General features: G+C 39.9%; 1 protein-coding gene across 2 annotated transcripts in view; it reads right to left on the bottom strand.

Annotated features, from left to right (window-relative positions):
• LOC127576866 (adhesion G protein-coupled receptor A3) overlaps positions 1–21832 on the bottom strand; it is a 438420-nt gene that overhangs the window by 255480 nt on the left and 161108 nt on the right. For both annotated transcript variants that reach the window (XM_052027670.1, XM_052027671.1), the window contains 3 exons: positions 15017–15088; positions 3145–3216; positions 2261–2332 (listed from right to left, as the gene is read on the bottom strand). In XM_052027670.1, coding sequence (XP_051883630.1) covers positions 2261–2332; positions 3145–3216; positions 15017–15088 — 216 coding nt within the window. The remainder of the gene's footprint in view (positions 1–2260; positions 2333–3144; positions 3217–15016; positions 15089–21832) is intronic.

Genomic DNA, 21832 nt, shown 5'->3' with positions numbered 1-21832 from the left:
AGGGTGGTTAAGAAGGCTTATGGAATGCTTGCTTTCATTAATCGGGGTATTGAGTATAGGAGCCAAGAAGTTATGATGCATCTTTATAGAACTCTGCTTAGGCCGCATTTAGAGTATTGCATGCAATTCTGGTCACCTCACTGTAGGAAGAATGTCGAGGCTTTAGAGAGGGTGCAGAGGAGGTTTACTAGGATGCTGCCTGAATTAGAGGGCATGTGCTATCAGAAGAGGCTGGACAAACTTGAGCTCTTTTCTCTGGAGTGGCGGAGGCTGAGGGGTGATCTGTTGGAAGTGTATAAAATGATGAGGGGCATAGATAGGGTGAGCAATCCAATACCAGAGGGCATGCATTTAAGGTGAGAGGGGGTAGGTTCAGAAGAGACATGAGAGGTAAGTTTTTTTACTCAGAGGATAGTGGATGCCTGGAATGCATTGCCTGATAGGGTGGTGGAGGCAAATTCATTGGGGCTTTTAAGAGGGGCTTGGATGGGCACATGAATGAGAGGAAAATGGAGGGATATGGGCATTCTGTAGGTAGGAGGGATTAGCTACGTCAGCAGAACACAACATTGTGGGCCGAAGGGCCTGCTCTGTGCTGTACTGTTCTATGTTTTCTATGTTTCATTCCCAGGCCCCTTACCTGAATGCAACCCCACACTTGTCCTGGCCCTTACCTCATCACCAATCTGATTCTAGGTCCTCTGTGCCACCACCCTCAGCTGCTTAGCTCATCAGTGGTGCACAGTGAAACAAACATACCACAGCTTAATAGGACACACTACAATATTTAGCACAATTGCCAAAGTTTTAGGAGTCTCACATATTTGTTGAGATCTCTTTGTCTCTCTATAGTGAAAATTGGATTTGGACCAGAATTAAGAGCATCTGTACACTACTGAAATTGTTAGAGATCATAATTATTTCTTGATTATTTGATTTTATTTTCTCATTTTGAATGTATCTTGAGGAACAGATAGTCTAGGGATCATCCAAAGAATCATTCAGGGGCTGGAAGACAATGTAACACCCTGTCTGCCCTTGTAATGTGTTATTTTTAATTCTTCGGTTTTATTTATAATAGGACAAATAACTGCTCCAGAATAGAAACCAGACTGTCCACCAGACAAACCACACTGGGTCAGATCATGTCAGATCTGGTTGCACTGCACAGTCACCTTCACACACTAGTCCAGCAGCTACACTGCTCCCAACAACAAGGTCTTGGTGCTGCAGTTGTTCTGCCAAGTGTAGTGGTGGCTCGACCTCAGGCAGTGTAAAGTAAGACCCTGTTCACTGGACTCTCCCCCAACCCCCATTACCTTTTGTCAGCATGCATGACAGAAAGCCTTTAAAATAGTTGAAAAAAATAGTCACAATTTATTTAAGACACAATTACCTGATCTAAATTAGTTAAAACAAAGTAACTAAAAGCAAACCACATACCTTTCTACTGCAGATCTGTGGCCACACTCAAGTGAATGAGGATGTGTAAGATTCACCTTTATGGCTTGTATAAAGCTGAGGGGCTGGATACAAAGTGGATTCAGTCCCCCAGCTCAAGCCATGATGGAATGCGTTGACATCTGACCTCCAAGTCATTCCATTCTTCTGTACAGCAGTGCACAGGCGCAGAGCCTGGAACATGCTGACATGCGCACTGTGGTTAGGGTTTAGTGGTTTTCTACAGACCCACCATCAAGCCCTCAAGGCAATCCTGGAATATCATATTCTCAGTTTCTGAGTTTACTCCTCTCCACCATCCGTTAAAGTGGACATATGGCATTGTAGAAGGGGGTGGTTCTGGGTGGGAATGTTTTCTTTTCGTGTTGTTGTAATTCCAGAGTTTCCATCCCATTGTTGAACTTGTGCACACACCAGTGCAATTGGTAGCTAATTATGAAATATTAAAGCAAGGATGATGGATGGAGTCCCCAGATTTTACAAGTCACAAGTCCCTTTATGTCTTGTCAAAAAAGAAGAGAAACCTCCTGGGCTAATTTTTTCCAAAGAGCTCCATTGTTGTTACAGATGTTTGGCACATGAGCAGCACACATTTTGGTTTCTGTACATTAAAACATGGAGGCTAAGGTAGCACCTTTGGAAATTTACCTCACTAGGTTAATATATATCTGTAGCAGTTCAAAAAAACCTTTAACAATATAAACAATTAAATTAGTTTATTTTGACAGAATTGATACAGAGTAACTTATAGAATTGATCCCTACTAATCAAGCATTCTGGATTAATTAAGAGTACTCACAAGACTCTCAGTGCTGTAAGCTTAACAAACAGCCCAGTAGGAAGTGTTGAAAAGATGTTCCCTGACAAATTCCTAAAAGAAAATACATTTCTGATTAACATCAACACTGCAAAACATCCTGGTTGAGGTGTAATAGAATGGCAGGGTTTAAGAGGTTGAGTGGTTGGTAGGCTGGCAATAAATGTGTATGTTGTCATTGATTCAATGCATTACAATGTTGTTGCTCGTCTTTTTTTTGGGAATAAGACCATCAGTTATGGAACAAGGCAAGCAGATACAACTCATCAATTCTGTTACTTTTGCAGGCTATGCAGAATCTATTACATTGTCAATTTTATCCAATCTTTTTATCATGAAGCTGTGTCAAAGTTGTTCCATGACCATATCGTGTAAATTTAAAAAAAGCAAGAAACTGCAAATGCTGAAAATAAAATTAGAAAATGCTAGAAATGCACAGTTTCTATCTCCACAGATGCTAGATGACCTGTTGAGTATTTCCAACATTTTCTGGTTTTATTACTGTCAATTAAGAAACTTGCCTTGTAGCATAAAAGTTCCATGATTTTGCAATATTCAGTTAATTAATGCCAATATAATGTTAATGTATGCACATTAGGGACATTTAATGGAATGAATCATGATGCTCATTCTATAATTTTTTTGTGATCTAATGCTCCAGGACAGAGGCTGACAGTCTGAAATAATTCTGTCATCTCCAAATTTTCTCTTTACTTGCAACATTTTATCACTACATGTTTGTGATAAAAATATGCACATTATGGTCACATACATTTGCAGACATAGAATACACTCAAGATGACAATTTTTAAAAAAAAATCAATCTTAATTAGGTGACTAAATGCAACTACACGTAACAGACTTACAGCCTTGACAAACTGGTAAGGCCCGCAAATATTTCAGGACTCAGACATCCAATCCTGTTGTTTGACAGATCTCTATAAAGAGAACACAAAATAATTACATTGTAAAATGTAACTGTGCATTACAATTAATCAGTCATTAACTTCAACAAGTGATGTGGCAATGAGCGTCATAATTCAGGGAGATCCAAGGCAATGCTCTTGATCTATTTGAAACTAATTCTTCTCAGATACTTTGTAATGAAAGTGTAGTGATTTGCTTGCATGTCCTTTTCTATGTGAAATGGAAAGTCAGATAGGGATTATACTTCTCATTATTTCTGAGTCAGCAGAACATGCTCATAGTACCAACTCCATCAACAGTTGAGTTAATCCTGTGTACATATAGCTGAGCCAACCTTTCAATCTCCTACTGGAGAAACTATGAAGCAATGATGATCAAACAGCTGCCACCATGATAGGCACTGAAAGTAAAGAGTATTGAAAAGCCAGAGATGAGTCAATAAAAAAAGAAGCCAAAGATGACTTTGAAGATGCCTTAAGTATTTAGTTTTGTGTGGAGCCCTTAGCCCCCATAATGTACCACCCAGGCTGTTGCATGAAGAATGAAAATTTGAATGAAGTACCAGAGATCTGCTGGAACCTGTAAAACTATATTCTTGCATCAGTCACTGGTACTGAAATATCAGGGTCGCACTGTAATCTGTATTGAACCCAGGATTACAACAGTGCTAGGGATCCAGCATGTCAGATCTCTGCTCTTCTTCCATTGCACTCACACTAATGATCTTTCTTAGTAGGCGGGGAAAGTGCTTGCACTGGAACCAACGATAATAGGGTACAGGAAGATTGCTTCTGACCTAAATGCCCCATTTTCCAGGATTCCCACTTGATAGAGGAACCAATAGATTAGATGAACTTCCATTTTTTGACCCTAAACTTGTTCATCTTGGAGCAACCAAGAGAAGCAGCAAGACCATGAAGCACCCAAAAAGATGCACACTATTCACTTTCAGAACTCCCACTATTCCAGGTGCTGGAGATCCCAGCCAGTTGGTTCACACCATGGCCAGGTGATACACTGTGGTGGCCAAAGACCCCACTTCATTATTTTCATTCATTTCCTCCCTACTTCCAGATGGTAGAGGTTTTGGAGAAATCTGGAAGCACCGGGAATATACTTAATAATCAGTTTAATAATCTGATCACACAGATTTAGATCATATTGAGAGGAAGACAGCAAAACTGGGCTCAGTCAATTCTACAATAGTTAAACCTGAAAGGTAAATTCCATTGGGAGAATTGGACTGCTGCATTTACTTTTCAATCCTCTTCAATGCAAATTTTGCACCATCTCCAATACATCATCTCAACATCTCCAATACAATTACAATAGATCATTTTCCCCATTTACCAAAGCCCTAGTGTTGACCAAGCAACAGGTAGAGAGCGAAAAAACAATTTACTGTGGAGCAGAAGAGAGGGAGATTGGGGCCTGTGTGTAACAGGGGACAGTGTAGTAAGGGGGAACAGGTTTGGGAAGTGAGAGAAGGAGGCTTTGGAGATTTTGAGACCAAGAAAGTGTTATATCTTGACATACAAAGAGAGGGAGGCTGAGTTTTATGCATGTCTGTAAACACAGACTTGCAGAGATCAACCAAAATGGCATCTGCCAAAGAACAAACTGTGATACAAGATAAGCCCCCAGAAGCACTGCAATCCTTGCTGGCATGGAGGATGAAAACTATCAACAGAATAAACTCAATGTAATATAAATATGTATATAATATATATAGGCAAAGGGGGTAAATGGGGTGAGCTTGAAATGAGAGGGGAGCATTTCAGTTCCTTCTGGCCCTTGAAGAGACCATTAAAAAGCACTTACTCTTTGAAGCAGCATTTAATGTTTCTCTTTTATTGCCAGGTTTTCCAAGCCCTGGAAAACCATTACAGGGCAACTCTTAAATTCAAGCAAGACTTCTGAATACACAGTGAGAGCCTGATTTAAAGATATTAAAGAGCTTGCCTCCCAATGGGTGGCACACTGGTATGAAGCAAAACATAATGACATAAAATAGGCAAGAGCCACATGCCCACCAGCGAGAGTAATTACACTTCCTGTTTGCTAAATCTTAATCCCCACCTCCCCTAAACCTTGAATGGTTTGGGCAGGGGGTGGGGGAAGGGTGTGATTGGGTTGTGATGGTGGGAGGAAGGGCATCAATACTGTAGCTTACATATTCAGAGAATAAAATTCTATTTCTCAAATGGAATAACTTGAAGAAACTTCCAACATACGACCAAAATACAATGGGCCAAATCTCAATGTAGAAGGACTTAACCATGCGTTTTGAGATTTTCTTAATTCATTGTATATCAGCTTGCTGAAAGTAGGAGTGGGCAGTGCTGAAGTGAGGTAAACTTGGTGTCTGGAACCAGAGTGAAGGTGCAGGCAAATCTGTTTCTCCTTAACCAATCAAAGTGAAGGTTTGTGAACTTAAGGATGTAAGGACTGACTTGGAATGGTAAAATAGAAAGGGGCAATTTGATGTCAAACCTAGCAATTGAGGAGAAGATAGGGAAAGAGGAAAAAGAATAAGGAAATGGAAAACAATTGTTTTTAGTTTAATGCGAGACTTTTTAAAAATCAAGAACAATAAGGCTCCACATTTTAAATTTTTTTTTAATATGAGGGAGTTTTTTTTACCATATTGTTAAAAGGTACTGAAAATTAACTCTATTTAACTTCGTGTACCTGCTTCACAGAACAGCAAAATTCACACTATTTAATGCATTACCATGGTGTGGCAGCCAGTGAGATGCTATATTTACTTATCTAAAGACAGAGCAGTGTAACAGTGACTTTTTCATATTTGAACTTAACTGCACATTAGAACTTTGCCTGGAATTATGATGTCAGATGTAAATAAGTAACAGTGGCTGTCATTAACCTTACCACAACTTTTGACAACAAAATCTGGGCTAATACTTGAAGAAAATTACAAATCTGTTCCTCATAAATTAGTAAATAAATCCTTTGCAAACTGCACACTGACAAATCGTCCCCCACATCTGTTTAAGAAAAATGCCCCTCATTTCTGGTGATGAAATAATTGCCAAGCAATGAGAGAATAGCATTACAGGTATCATACAAAAACTTTGGCAAGTATGAGAGGAATTCTGTTGTGAAGCAATTAATGCTGCAAACGTGGTATAAGTCTAACATGTGGCTGAAAGGTCACTCAGTGGATAATAATGAGACAACTGTTATAATGTGGGAAACAGTAAGGTACAATGCAACCTTTTGTGCAAACCATATGTTTTCCATATGTATCACCATATAAAATCATGATGCCTTAATTCTTGTTTCTTTAATTGGAGGTTTTGTTGAACTACGAACCTGAAAGGATACAAATACTTGGCAACTGTCCCAAACATAGCACAACAGCTTCAATTTTGGAGTATCAGTAAGCTTTTAAATGAATGGAGAAGTTAATCAGAGCTATCATGTGTACTTGAAAACTAACATTGGTAAATGTTGAAAGCATCAACACATTTGAACTGAGGCAAGATTCTTGGGAATTACACAAATAATGGTGAGAGGAGAAACAGAAGGTGTTGCTGGGGATCCATTGTTGGTAGTCACATAAAACAGGCATATACTCCCCTTTACAATGTTACTGAGTCTTACACAACCAATAAAGTACTTTTTAAGTGTCTTCTCTCTTGTAAATAGAAAATGTAACTAATTCAGCCAGAGCAGTGTCCCACAAATAGCAATAATGACTGGATGCTCTGTTTTAGAAATGTTGATTTAATATATGATGGTTAAGATGTCAAATAACTTCCCTGTTACGTTTATGGACAGTGCCATCCAAGCTTCTATGCCATTTCAGAGACCAGACAGGGCATCCCATTTAGCATTACAGCTAAAAGACAGCACCTCTAAGAAAGTAGCACTCCTACAGAATTTCACTGGTTTTTTGAGTGGGACTTCAACCAAGTGTCTCCAAAGTTGGTTAACAACTGCCATGTGCCAGGTGAAATTCCTGAAGTGTATCTACTTCAGAAGAATCCCATGGTTCAGGCTGCAGAAAAACAATCTGTGATAATATGAGGGTGCAGAAGAGGTTCACCAGGATGCTGCATGGATTAAAGAGTATTAGCAATAAGGAGAGGTTGGACACACTTGGATTGTTTTCTCTGGAGCATTGGAGGCTGAGGGGAGACCTGATAGAGATTTATAAAATTATGAGAGGCATAGATAGGGTAGAGAGTTAGAGTCTTTTTCCCAGGGTAAAAATGCCAAGTACTCGAGGACATTGCTTTAAGGTGAGAGGGGGGAAAGTTCAAAGGAGATGTGCAGGATAAGTTTTTTTTACACAGGGAGTGATAGGTGCCTGGAATGCACTGCTGGGGTGGTAGTGGAAGCAGACGCAAAAGTGATATTTTTCAGAGGCATTTAGGCAGGCACGTGAACATGCAGGGAATGGAGTGATATGGATCATGTGCAGGCAGATAGGTTTGGTTTAACTTGGCATCATGGTTGGCACAGACATCTTGAGCCAAAGTCCTTATTATCCTAGTCCTTATTATCCACTAACTTACCATCCGTCAGGAATTTAGTAGAGGTGCTGACAGTTCTGCTGTTTGCTGCTTCAGGCTTTACCACTATCTACCAGCTGCCACAGATGGCGAGAATAGTCAGAAGCTAGTCAATCTCCCCACTGTTAAGGAAGCAGTAAATCAGAAGCAAACTATACAAGATGAAAATACAGACTGAAAACATACAAGCTAAGTCATACAAAGTAGTTGTTATATCTATGGAGGGGTTCACCACTGTATGTCATTACTGTAAGGACCCTTACAGTCATCTGGTTTTTGTTACCCCCCAGGAAGTCTGTATCCCTAGCCCTTGCAGAAATGAGGATTTGGTATACTTATCTCTAATACCAAGGGCTTGTCAGAGTGTTTATCTTTCAATGAGAGACAGGTTTAAATTGGACCGATCCTTGTAAAGGATGGCTGCCTGGCAAAATACTTTGTTTGAATTAGAAGTGGTAATAGCAGTCAAGGGAAAGTTATGGTGTCTGAGCAAAAGAGATCAGTGAGGAAGTTAGCTCAATGGGCTAAATGCCTGACACCTGTTCACATGCTACAAATATTAGCAGGATTAGGTTGAGGAATTCTAAGCATGAAAAAGCTCAGCATGGTTGAGCCAAATCTGGCAAATGAATGATGAGTCCATTTGTGGACCAAGCATATGACTAAGCAAAAGTGGACTGGAAACAGCTACTTAAAGGTAAATCATTGTCAGATGAGCAGGATTCATTCCAACAGGAGAAAGTGAGAGCTCAGACCAAATCCCTTCCCAATAAAAGGAAAGGTGGAGCTCCCAACTCTAAATTGCTGTGGATGTTAAGAAACATAAGATAAGGATAAAGCAATAAAGGGAAACTTTTCACATATGCTAAGTGTTCAACACCAAATAAAACCGTGTAGAAGATGCAGAGGTGAAATTAAAAATTGATAATTGGTTTATTATTGTCACATGTACGAAGAGACAGTGAAAAGCTTTATTTTGCAAGCCATCTAGACAGATTATTCCAAACATAAGTACATCAAGGTAGTGCAAAAGGAAAGCAATAACAGAATGCAGAATATAGTGTTACAGTTACAGAGAAAGTGCAGTGCAGGTAGACAAATAAGGTGCAAGGGCCATGACAAGGCAGATTGAGAGATCTTGAGTTCATCTTTATTGTATGAGGTCTGTTCAAGAGTCTTATAACAGCAGGATAGAAGCTGCCCTTGAGTCTGGTGGTACATATTTTCAAGCTTTTTGGTATTGGTATTGGTTTATTATTGTCACTTATACCGAGGTACAGTGAAAAGCTTGTCTCACAAGCTGATCGTACAGGTCAACTCACTACACAGTGCAGTTACATTGACTTAGTACAAAGTGCATTGATGCAGTACAGGTAAAAACAATAACAGTACAGAGTAAAGTGTCACAGCTACAGAGAAAGTGCTGTGCAATAAGGTGCAAGGTCACAACAAGGTAGATCGTGAGATCATAGTCCATCTTATTGTATAAGGGAACTGTTCAATAGTCTTATCACAGTGGGGTAGAAGCTGTCCTTAAGTCTGGTGGTACGTGCTCTCAGGCACCTGTATCTTCTACCCGATGGAGGAGGAGAGAAGAGAGAATGTCCTGGGTGGGTGGGGTCTTTGATTATGCTGGCTGCTTCACCGAGATGAGAGGTAAAGGCTGGTGTCCGTGATGCACTGGACTGTGTCCACAACTCCCTGCAGCTTCTTGCAGTCCTGGGCAGAGCAGTTGCCGTACCAAGCCATGATACATCCAGGTAGGATGCTTTCTATGGTGCATTGGTAAAAGTTGGTGAGAGTCAAAGGGGACAAACCAAATTTCTTTAGCCTCCTGAAGAAGTAGAGGCGCTGGTGAGCTTTCTTGGCAGTGGCATCTACATGATCTGACCAGGACAGGCTGCTGGTGATGTTCGCACCTAGGAACTTGAAGCTCTCAATCCTCTTTACCTCAGCACCATTGATGTAGACAGGTGCACGTACACCGCCCCCTCTCCTGAAGTCAATGACCAGCTCTTTTGTTTTGTTGACATTGAGGGAAAGGTTGTTGTCATGACACCATTCCACTAAGCTCGCTATCTCCTTCCTGTACTCCGACTCATCGCTGTTTGAGATACGGCCTACAACGGTGGTATCATCTGCAAACTTGTAGACGGAGTTAGAGCAGAATCTGGCCACACAGTCGTGGGTGTATAGGGAGTAGAGTAGAGGGCTGATGACGCAGCCTTGTGGGGCACCAGTGTTGAGAATAATCGTGCCGGAGGTATTGCTGCCTATCCTCCCTGATTGCGGTCTGTTTGTTAGAAAGTCAAGGGTCCAGTTACAGAGGGAGGTGTTGAGTCCTAGGTCTCGGAGTTTGGTGACAAGCTTGCTTGGAATTATTGTATTGAAGGCAGAGCTGTAGTCAATAAGCAATAGTCTAACGTATGTGTCTTTACTGTCCAGATGCTCCAGAGCTGAGTGTAGGGCCAGGGAGATGGCATCCGCTGTAGACCTGTTTTGGCGATAGGCGAATTGCAATGGGTCCAGGTTGTCTGGTAGGCTGGAGTTGATGCGTGCCATGACCAACCTCTCAAAGCACTTCATGATGGTGGATGTCAGAGCCACTGGTCGGTAGTCATTGAGGCATGTTACCTTGCTTTTCTTTGGTACCTGGATGATAGTGGTCTTCTTAAAACAGGAGGGAACCTGAGACTGAAGCAGAGAGAGGTTGAATATGTCCGCAAATACTTCTGCCAGCTGATCAGCACAAGATCTGAGCACACGGCCCAGGACACCATCTGGGCCAGGTGCTTTCCTCGTGTTCGCTCTCCGGAAGACTGATCTTACATCCTCCACTGTGATCACAGGTTCAGCTGCGTTGGTGGCTGTCAGTGTGGATGGTGACAATCCACTTCCCTTTTGTTCAAAACGCGCATAAAATGCATTAAATTCATCAGGAAGGGATGTGCTGTTGTCAGCTATGCAGCCCAACTTCATTATGTAGCCTGTTATGGCAATGTAAGCCCTGCCATAACTGGAGGCTGGTCAGGGACTCTATTTTGAGTTGGTTTGCTGATGGAGGGGTCTCTTATTATGTTGGCTGTTTTCCTGAGGCAGTGGGAAGTGTAGGCAGAGTCAATGGAGGACAGGCTGGTTGTTGTGATAGACTGGGCTGCGTTCACAACTGTCTGCAATTTCTTGTGGTCTTGGGCAGAGCAATCGCCATACCAAGCTGTGATGCATCCGGATAGCATGCTTTCTATGGTGCATCTATAAACATTGGTAAGGGTCATTGGGGACATGCCAAATTTCCTTAGCCTTCTTGAAGCTCTTCACCATCTCCACCTTGACACAGACAGGGGTGTGTACTCTGCCCCGCATCCTGAAGTCAAAGATCAGGTCTTTTGTTTTGCTGACATTGAGGGAAGGTTCTTAACTTGACTCCATACCACTAGTATCTCTAACTCCTTTCTATACTCCTTGTCATTGTTTGAGTTTCAGCCCACTATGGTGTTGTCATCTGTGAACTTGCAGATGGAGTTAGAACAGAATCTGGCTACACAGTCGTGAATGTAAAGTGAGTAAAGTAAGGGGCTGAGGACGCAGCCTTACAGAGCCTTTGTGTTGAGAATAATCGTAGCGGAAGTGTTGCTGCCTATCCTCACTGATTGCAGTGTGTTGGTCAGGAAGTCAAGGATCCAGTTGCAGAGGGAGGTGCTGAGCCCTAGGTCTCAGAGTTTTGAGATGAGTGTTTGGAATTATGGTATTAAAGGTGGAGCTGTAGTCAATAGGTAGAAGTCTGGCAAAAAGTGCATGAAAAGGAGGTAAAATCATGGGAAAACCCTGAACTGTTCCACAAATACTTGAAGGGAAAAAAAATAACAAAGGAAATTGTAGGTCCAAAGAGTTACCAAAACAAACAGCCTGAACGTGGAGGCAGAAAACATCGTAAGTTCTTAATGAATACTTTCCATGCACATTCACGGAAGAGGAGGATGATATGTGCATTGACATTAAGGGAAAAGAATACAAAGTATGGGAAATGATAAAGACATTGTGGACTGAAGAGCTTGCTCCTGTGCTGTACTGTTCTATAATCTATGTTCCATTAAGGTGTTTGTTATCATTAAACCTGTATAAAAAGCCACACCCTGATTAAATGTATCCCCAGCTTTTAAAAAAAGCAAGGGAGGAAATAGTGCGGCCTCTGATTGTCATTCATTGTGGAAATGAAATTCAATCCAGGGGAATGTGAGGTAACATGCAGAACAGTTTTAGCAGGGATGTTGTCAGCTTTGGAGAGACTGTCAAGACTCAGGCTGTTTTCTTTGTGTTGCATGGCACTTATTCTTTAGGCACTAACTCCATGAAAATCTATCATAATCGGAACGTATCCTGACAGTGCTCATTTCCAGTCAAATTGCACCAACTGTAAAATTGGACCAGGCACTTTCATGCTAGAAGGTCTGACCTCAAGAGATGTGAATGAAGCAACACATCAATAGCATGGTACCTTTCACCCTCTTCAAACTGAAATTGGATTTCTCATATCATGAGATCAATTGTCAATGACAGATCATAAATAAAACAAGGGGCACAATGTGCTAAAACCTCCAATGATAGGAATGTATTGATAACAACATTTGATTGATATGTATTCAAGATAGTCAAAGTATTTTTTACAATAATTTTTCCTTGCACCGTCATTGTTTGCAGCTTTTTTATTTTATGCACCACAGTGCATCAGTGTCCAATCCTGCCTCACTGATCATCATGCTACTTCATAATGTTGTGGGACCACTAAAGACACGGGTCTCCATCAGAGTTGTGGTCAGCTGGGGCTCGGTCACACACACTGAGGACTACATTGACCCTATTCCCCTGCATTTTTCTCACCTCCAAGGCAGCCTTTAACGCAGCTGTTCTGTGACTGCCATGGGAACTGACCCTTGATAGTTTGATGACCTTCCCTACAAAAATGTAGCAATCACAAGGATGCTCTGCATTGCCAATCAGCAATTATGCAAATCATACCTTAGCACATTTTTGGGGGCAAAAATGCCGCCAGCTCTCTTCCACATGCCATTTTGGCCAATTTCATAACTCTTTGCCAGATACTCAAACCGATGTTAGTGTTAAACTCACCAAAAATAGGTGAAATGCAACTTCTAGGCAAATTGCTGTATGTCTAAGCCATCAAACATTTTCGAGCTCTTTCAGATAATTGACACTTTTCTATAGAGTCCAACCTGTTTAATCTCTCCAGATACATATAACTTTTTAGTTATGCTTTGACCCTACTATTTTCTTATTCTCTGGTGCTTCTATTTCATGTTAATAATATGGAGACCACAGCTGTTAATAATAGTCCGTGTGGTCTAACCAAGGTTCTAAGTGACTTCGGTGTAACTTCTAAGCTTTACAACTTTACTGCTGTTGAAATACACCCCTGAGCTTTTAGTTTATGGCTTTACTAATTTGCATTGCTACTTTCAGGGATTTGTGTATCTGTAATTGCATGAGTAGATTCATTCATAGTGAGACCGTGACTGTGTCCTACTAATGAGGGAATGGTCATTCTTGAGAGAAACTTGATGATAACAAATGATTTATCAGTGAGATTAGAGGTCAGAATAGTGAAAGGAATAAGGAAGATAGAGAATAAGGAAAATTGTGACACAGACAGCTCCATGGATTGTTTTTATGACAATTCTTGACTGATCCATTGGGAGTTTTACTTGACAAAAGTGGGCTGGAGTCCATTCTCAGCCAGTTTTTCTTCAATCCTGCAAACAACCTTGATGTGTTGAGCAAAACAAACCCCAGGGCAAATACTGATGCTAACGTCACTCAGTTTGATTCAAACTCTGCAAAATGCACAATGTAGGAAATTGTACCTATTCTCTTGCTGCCCATAGCTGTTGCCAAGCTGCTGATTGTACAACCCTCATGCTGCCATTACATTTGTTATGTTCCTTGTAACTACAGATATTCCATGAGGATGTTCTAATGTTTAAAAATCCAGAAATGTGCAGTGGAGTAGAATCAGTTTCAATATTTATTGCTGTAGAGTATTAAATAACATCTTATTTAAGAACGATTCAACGCAAATACTTGTTTTTCTTTCTTTTCATCTTCTGGATCACTATTAAGAGTGAGCATATTAAGAGCTATTGCTTCTGCCTTTCCACTTGTGTACCTATGTGTCTATGAGCCCATTTGATCCTGCTGGCACTATCGTACTTTATCATAAATTCACCTCGATGAATAATAAAAATGAATTAATTAAAACTCTATCCAAAGTTTCAAAGTTAGATTGAAGTATAAAAAGGCACAGTTACACAGAGCCATCGCACACAAACACTGCATGCAAAACCTGAATTTCGAGCTTTACTCACTCAGAAGAAGGCTACCCATAGTTCAGCAAGCATCAATTCTCTTTGTACATAAACTTTTAAGTAAATACTTGTAAATGCATAATAAGAATGTTTCTCACATATCTAACCTTGGTTGAATTCAAATACCTAATGGCAGAAATGTTTAGAAAATAATGCACAGTGCAAGAAAGAAATCTGAAGTTTCAGAGAGTCCCAAGATTTCCTTTATTTTCCTCTCTTCTTTCATTCACCTTCAGTCAACATGACTGAAGAGAATATTTCATGACTTTTAATTCTAAAAACATATCCATGTCAAACTTACAAAATTACTTCTGCCCTTGAAGTCTAAACCCCTCAAATAAAATTCATTTTAAATGCTAGGATACAAAAACAAACTTTTAAACAGGTGCTAAGGTCTTTCAAGTTAAAAAAAGGAAAAAGAATTAGATCCCGTAAGCTGTGAAACTCAAGACAGTTCACATTCTTTCATACATGTGTGTGCTTTTAATCCCTTCTACAAGGCTGCGAACATTTGAAGATTGCCTATTAATGCCTCCCCCACCTCCCTTAACATTAGTAAACTAAAACATTTTACCTGTTCTGGAAAACTTAATATGAACATTAAACATCTTTAAAAAACATGTGCTTATTCAGAATTTCATCTTGTAACACCATCAAACAATCCGCTCTTTTACCTAAAAGAGCAACATCTTATTTTCTCTGAATCACTTTCAATATGCCACTAAATGAAAATAAAAGAATCAAAGCCTATTTTGTTTTGAGAGTAATAATGAAATATTCCTTATCAGGTTTTGTTACTTCTCAATACTTCACCCTAAGTCCCCAACCAGGACAAAGTAGGAAATTAATGAACTAATGTGACAAGTAATTCAAATAGAATGAGTACTTACAATTGTCTCAGCTCTGAAAGCCCAAAGAAAGCCCCAGGCTCAATGTTGCTAATCAAGTTATTCTTCAAATCCCTGGAGAAAAGGAGAATGAAAAAATAATTATAGGTTGATGAGCTGTTTTTTTAACTTAATGAATGAAATATGATCGCTGAAATTGAATGCTGTGTGTTTGTTTTCTCAGCGATGGTGAAGAATGTGTTCTGCAGCTTCCTTACAAGCCAAGATAAAAGCAAGTTTACACATAGAGTTTAAAAATCTTCAGGATTACTTGTGGTTCAAAATTTTCAACACAACAGCTAGTTTGGTGCGATGAACTGAGGATAAGTATCTGTTTGGGAATACCCTTTGGCAAGCAAATAATTCAGGTGTAAGGCAAAACAACAAAAACAAATCCACAGCAATCCTAATTCTCACTTAATATAGGATACCAATGTTTGACACACTGGGATTGAATATGTGCTCTCCTCTGGACTGGTATAAATAATTTGTGTAGTTTGGATGGATTGGATTGCCTTGGGATGGTTTTCTACAGGAGAGCTGCTCTATAAAACATTGGTATGCAGTACGATAGGCTTTTATGGATCAGGCACATCCTGTTCATTGAGAGGAGTTAGTCTGATGAAGGATCAGTGATATGAAATGTTAACTCTGTTTCTCTTTTCTAAAAAGCTGCCTGATCTGCTGAATATTTCCAGCGCCACCTTTTTTATTTCCGATTTCCAGCATCTGTATTTTTTTGCTTTTAAAACATATTTGCCATCAGATTCCTAGAAATTGGAAGTGTACAAATATGAAATGATCACATTTCATTCATTAATGCTTCCACAAAGCAGCATTAAAACAGCTGGAGAAATTCTACAATGTTCAATTTTCAAACCTGGAGAAATAAATCATTAGAAGGAACTTCCTTGGGGAGGAGGGGAATGGGGAATTATATTACTTGCTTTTGGAAGAGCTAACTATCCTTTTTATTAGTGGCATCACAATGTTATATATAGGTGACATCTTCTTATAACACAAATAGGAATTTTGTGACTAATGTTTGTTTGTAAACTAGACATATACTAAAATTATTCTAGGAGTAATAACAATCCATCAAGACTGCCTTACAAAATACTGTGCTATTGGAAATCACATTTATAATGTTCTCATGTTCTTGTCTGTCCTCAGCAGCGAAGGTTTCCTTATTGACAGAATTAGCCCTCTCCAGTTCTCCTATTTATTGCACTTCATTTCACATAGGGTTTCTGATAGACCCTCAAGCATAACAACAGATTTAAAAAAAAGATAATATATTTGATGACAACATACTGAAAAAGTCACAAATGTGTCTTTTAAAATGGAAAATATGAATTAATCAGTGAAATAATCAGCAGCAATGAAATTATGTCATAAAATGACATATGAGTGATTAAATTACTTTTTCTGCTACTTTAGTAATAGTTAGCTTTTTTTCAAAATATTTTAATCAAAGCAGCAGGAAGCATTTCAGAAAAAATATAGATTGTTGTTACCTACCATTCCACAGTGTAAGTTCAAGATTTTTGTTCTTTCATATTAACATTTCTATGATTAATATGCTAATTTGCATCTATGTATGCAATTGTGTGTACATATACCATATATTGTACCCTGCCGATTTACATGAAAAAACTCAAATCTGTAGCATTGGAACCAACATATTGAGATTGTGCAAGATGTCTTGTTTGATAAGAAAATATCCACTGTTGATTATAACTATATGACTTGTGCCATCTACTAAATAAAGTCTGTTGCAAATTCAGCTGGTGTATTGTGCGACATAGTACTTCTATAACCATTGGACTCAAGCAGACACTACAATACAGGCAATTTCTCTCAGACAAATACTATGCAACATTTGTTTTCCTTTTAAAACTAGCTGCATTTAGCTATATTCCATCTGGCAGCAACTGATTCTGGACTGAACAAGATTATATTTTCATAACCACACAATCATGTACAACACGCTTTATATATGTGACTCTGAAACTACCCAAACAAGTGCTATCGATGTTTATTCGAATAAGTAGATTGTGTGATGTACGCAGCATACTGCTAATACAGGGTAGAGGAATTATCAATTCATGCCCAGATGGATGTCACTAGAATTTCAAGGCCAAGAGCCTAGATTTGCCCCCATTACACATCACATTGCTTTGCCATGTTTTCCTCAAATGTCAAAATTTGACTTGGATCTGTAAAGGCTTTACAGGTTATAACATATTCATGGAATTTTAACTTATAGCTCCATTAATAGAGTGACTCCTGAGCTATAGAAGTCCTCTATCTCCCGATGTTTTAGTAAACTTTCAACGTGAAAACAAATAATTTGAAGGCCAAAATGCACTGTTAGAGCATAGTGGTTCCACAAAAATCCACTATTTGTGCTTACGCATGTCATGTGACAATATAGAGCAAATTGATAAATCATTCAATAAAATTATGGCAGATTTTTTATCACAGCATAATTTTCATGCACTGACGCTATATCCCTTGATTCCCTTAACATCCAAAAACTTATCATCTTCCATCCTGAATTGACTCAGTGACTGGATTAAGTAATTTCTTACTTGAATGGCTGACCCCTTACTTTAAGTTTCTGACCTCTGGTTCAAGCCTCATTCTTCTAAGATTGAGAGAAGGCCCAGTCTTCTGAATCCTTCTTTAAAGTGCAATCCCTGCTCAGTCCTATTATTATTTTCTAAGTGCTCCATTACTACTTCCTTCATAATAGATTCCACCATTTTCCCTCTCCTTCCTTTGTTAAATGATGGGGATACATTTGCTACTTTCCCATATCTGAGAACTATTTTGGAAAGATGACAACCAGTGCACCCATAATCTTCATGACCACAGAGAACAGCATCTACGTATCCCTTGAACAAGCCAGTCCCCCATCACTACTACATTCCCTTTCACTCTCCTGTACCATGATGCCATGGTCAGTTAGCTCATCCCTGCTGCAGTCTCTGCTGTCATCCACACTAACTGCAAGGATTGCATATGTATTGGACAAGTGCAAGGGCTGAGGATCCTCATTTGTAGTCATATTCTCCTGTCTCTCTTGATTGGCCATATCTGCAATACTTAACCTAATTTACGGACATCATAATCACCCATTTCATCCTTTCTTACATCATTGTGTCAGACACCACCCTACTTGAATATTTCCTCACCAAGCTACCAGCTGTAATCTACTGCTGCAGAAGTATTTGTTCATGAAAGCATTGGTAGAAGCAGCACAATCCGTATGGAGACACGGTCCTGTCTTCATAACATGGACACCATCCCACAGCTGCAGTGCGCACCATTTACAGAATGCATTACAGTTACTCATTCTGACAGCTTCTATCAAATTTGCAACCTCTACCACCAAGGATAAGGGCCAAAGGTGAATGGGAACACCTAAAACTGCAGGTTCTGCTCCAAACTGTACACCATTCCTTCATTGCTGTTAGGTCTAAATCTTGGAACACAGTACCCAACAGCATGATGGGAGTAGAGTAAAATCCATTAATCCGACATCCAATTGTTCAGAAATGCTGATAGCCTGTCACTTGGCCCATTTATTACTCTGGAATGTGAGCCAGGGATCTTAAGTGCATGGAAGATGGTGTATGGCCAGATACTAGGACCAACGATAGGTGTGTGTCCAGAGCCAGGATTTGGGTCCAGAGCACCAGGGATCAACAATGTGGGTAACTTTGTATCTGGAGAAAGGTTTGCAGTGATTGTATATTTCCAACTTCCTTTAAACTCATTGGGTTCACTGGAAAAAAATATTATACTGCTGTGTAACATATAAAAAAGTGAAATAAAAGTGTGTTTGGGTTTTAATAGGAGTAATCCAGAAAACCTGCTTGTCCAGATCACCAAAGTCAAAAGGGTGCCTGATTATGACCACCACCTTCTCAAGAGCAACTAGGAACAGACAATAAATGCTGCCCTTACAAGCAACACCCACACCCCAAAAAAAGTAAATTAAAAACTCGCTTAAGGGCTCATCTTTAAAGCAACACAGAGTTAAAAAGCATTACAATGTGAATGACACGTCTCCTATTATGTTTTTATTTTGGTAACTGAACTAAAAATGATTGTGCATCAAGCTGAAGACTGAAACTTCATGTTTATGAACCTGGGGATCTGAGCACATAAAATTGTATTAGAAATGTATTAGATTATACTTGCATTTTATTAGATAATTCCAATTGTGCTTCAAATGGGATTAGATTCCTATCTGAAGCATAATTCACAGCATTATTATTCTATATGATGCACGCTTTACAAATACCAAAGTGGATTTGATACTACATTCACCTACGGTCAGATTTGAATACCTCTTCTGAAAATTTAGCTGACATTGGAAGCTATGATGATGCAAAAATTCAGGAAGATAATTAGGAAGACACATGAAATATTGAACAAACAAAATATAGAACCATCTATATCAAGATGAACATATCACACACTATTACATGCTGCTTATAATGCTGTACAAGCAAAGCTCATGCAGGAAACAGTAAAGAACAAATACCCCAGAAGCCCATGACATAATTTGATAGAAGCCAGTAGATAATTTTATTAACCACTTTTTAAAAAAAAATTAGCACAAAGACAGAATTAAAAATATTAAACATTTGTAAATTAATTTAATATTTGCCTCCTAATCCACAGGCCAAGAATTCTCATTGAAATGTATCTAACCTGGCAAAGGATCAGAGGGGTCAAAGAGCTCATTGGTGGAGCAGAGTAACAGATGTGTTGGTGTGTCCTCTTGAATCTAGGCTGAATGTAGGTGCTTCCCAATGGGACCACCAGCCAGAGTCAGCAAAACTCACCCTAATATTTTCCTTGTATGTTTTCATAAATACATCTGAATAAATATATCTCCAGGAATGTCTCAACAGCATATGTTCAAATAAGCAGCTTTATGTGAATACTACAACCTTGAAACGTGAGAAACAGATGTCCAATCCAGTCTCCAGCTTTTTCAAGTGAAGTACTTTGCCAATGTGGTTTTATGGCTTTGTAATGTCATGAATGAAGTTCAGTAGCCAGGGTTTTCACAACTAAAGCAATAAAATGAGCATAATCCAGTTGAAATTAAATTTGAAACACAGAGTTAGCCTTTGTTTACCTGTAATTGTAGACTTTGGTTATCTTTAAAAGACTTAGTCCAACCCAGCTGGGTACCTTTTTGGAGATAGGATGGCCACAACAGTGAAACATTCTGTAAGTCAAACTGCCATTGCTATATTCAGAAATTAATTACTTTCCGCTCTAAAAATGTGCATTTAAATTCTTATTCTCTCGCTGATATGCAGTATTTTTCAAGCACTTAAAAACTGTCAAAAGGCTCAGTGAACTAATTCAGTAAGTGGCAGAACCAGAGGTCTTTCCTCAACTCTGTTTATCAAGATGAGCATTTGCTTCTCAGGTAAGCTTGCTCCATGTTATAAAAATTATACAAGCATAGTACTTCACTTGCAGGTTTTCATGAATAAATCTGCATAAATACATCTCTGGGAATGTGTTTGTATATATGTGTCATGGGCATTTTTTTCAGGAGAACCTTGTTTTCATGCCATTGTGCTGGAATGGCACCCCACGAAGCCAAATTCCATTCTTAACATGTATCCTTCCAACCCTTCCATGCTATTGTCCCATATTCCCAGCCACTGATCTCCCCCTCAACACTTGACTGGCATTGGACCTGAATACCTGAAGCCCAGATCACTCCCAAAATAAAAATGATGCTCCTTTGACCCTTTAATCTCTCCCGACAGTTTATCTGACCTCAGGTCCCAATTAGGCTAAGGGCCTTGGACATCAGGCAATACTGAAATTGCAGTAGTGGGCCCACTGCTGTTATGACCATCTAACCCTCCCATTGAGGGACATACGAAGTTCAGTCAATTATCTTCCACAGAAAAGAAGAAGAGTTTCCAGTTTGAATATGGTATCACTCTAGTCAATACAAATTGTCTCTTTTCACCCAAACACTTGTTCTTAATGAAAATCCTCCACAGGAATTCACCGTTCTACTATTGAGAATTGACCCAAATTCAAAATGTAGCAATAAACTGACTTGATGTCTATTGTAAAGGTGATCTGCAAGACTTAGTATTGTGCTTAAAAAGAATTGTTGGCGTTGTACCTGGCCAACAGACACTTCTGATACTTCTTAGAGGGCAGGCCGCTTACAGCTTTCACCAACCACAAGCCGTTGACCTTCGCTTTCAACAAGGTCTCAGATCCCTGGTCAGCACGGCAGCAGCGGCACTTGTTGTACATCTCAGAGCACACCACTGATGTCCGCCATCTGTCCAGGAAAAAGAATGTGGTCGCGGATGCACCTTTACGGCCCACCATCCAAGGTTTGTCCCAGGGGATGGATTTCGGCGCCTTGGCGGAGGCACAACAAACGGACATGGAGATGCCCAGCTATCGCACCACAGTCTCAGGCCTGCAACTGCAAGACCTACTGGCAGGCCCCGGTGAGCGTACCCTGCTCTGCGATATCTCCACCGGTAAACCCTGCCCCATTGTTCCAGCTGCCTGGTGTCGACGGGTGTTTGATTCCATCCATGGCCTGGCGCACCCATCCATCCGGACTACTGTCCGGATGGTGTCCGACAAGTTCGTCTGGCATGGCCTGCGTAAATAGGTTTCCGAATGGGCCCGGTCCTGCACACACCGCCAAACCTCGAAAGTACAGCAGCATGTCAAGGCCCCTCTGCAGGACTTTCAACCTACCCGCCGGAGGTTCGACCATATCCATGTCGACCTTGTCGG

This window comes from Pristis pectinata, chromosome 12 (genome assembly GCF_009764475.1).
Source record: "Pristis pectinata isolate sPriPec2 chromosome 12, sPriPec2.1.pri, whole genome shotgun sequence".
NCBI classification, from domain to species: domain Eukaryota; kingdom Metazoa; phylum Chordata; class Chondrichthyes; order Rhinopristiformes; family Pristidae; genus Pristis; species Pristis pectinata.
Note: the sequence above shows the minus strand (reverse complement) of the source record. Positions and strands in the feature narration are given on the sequence as shown.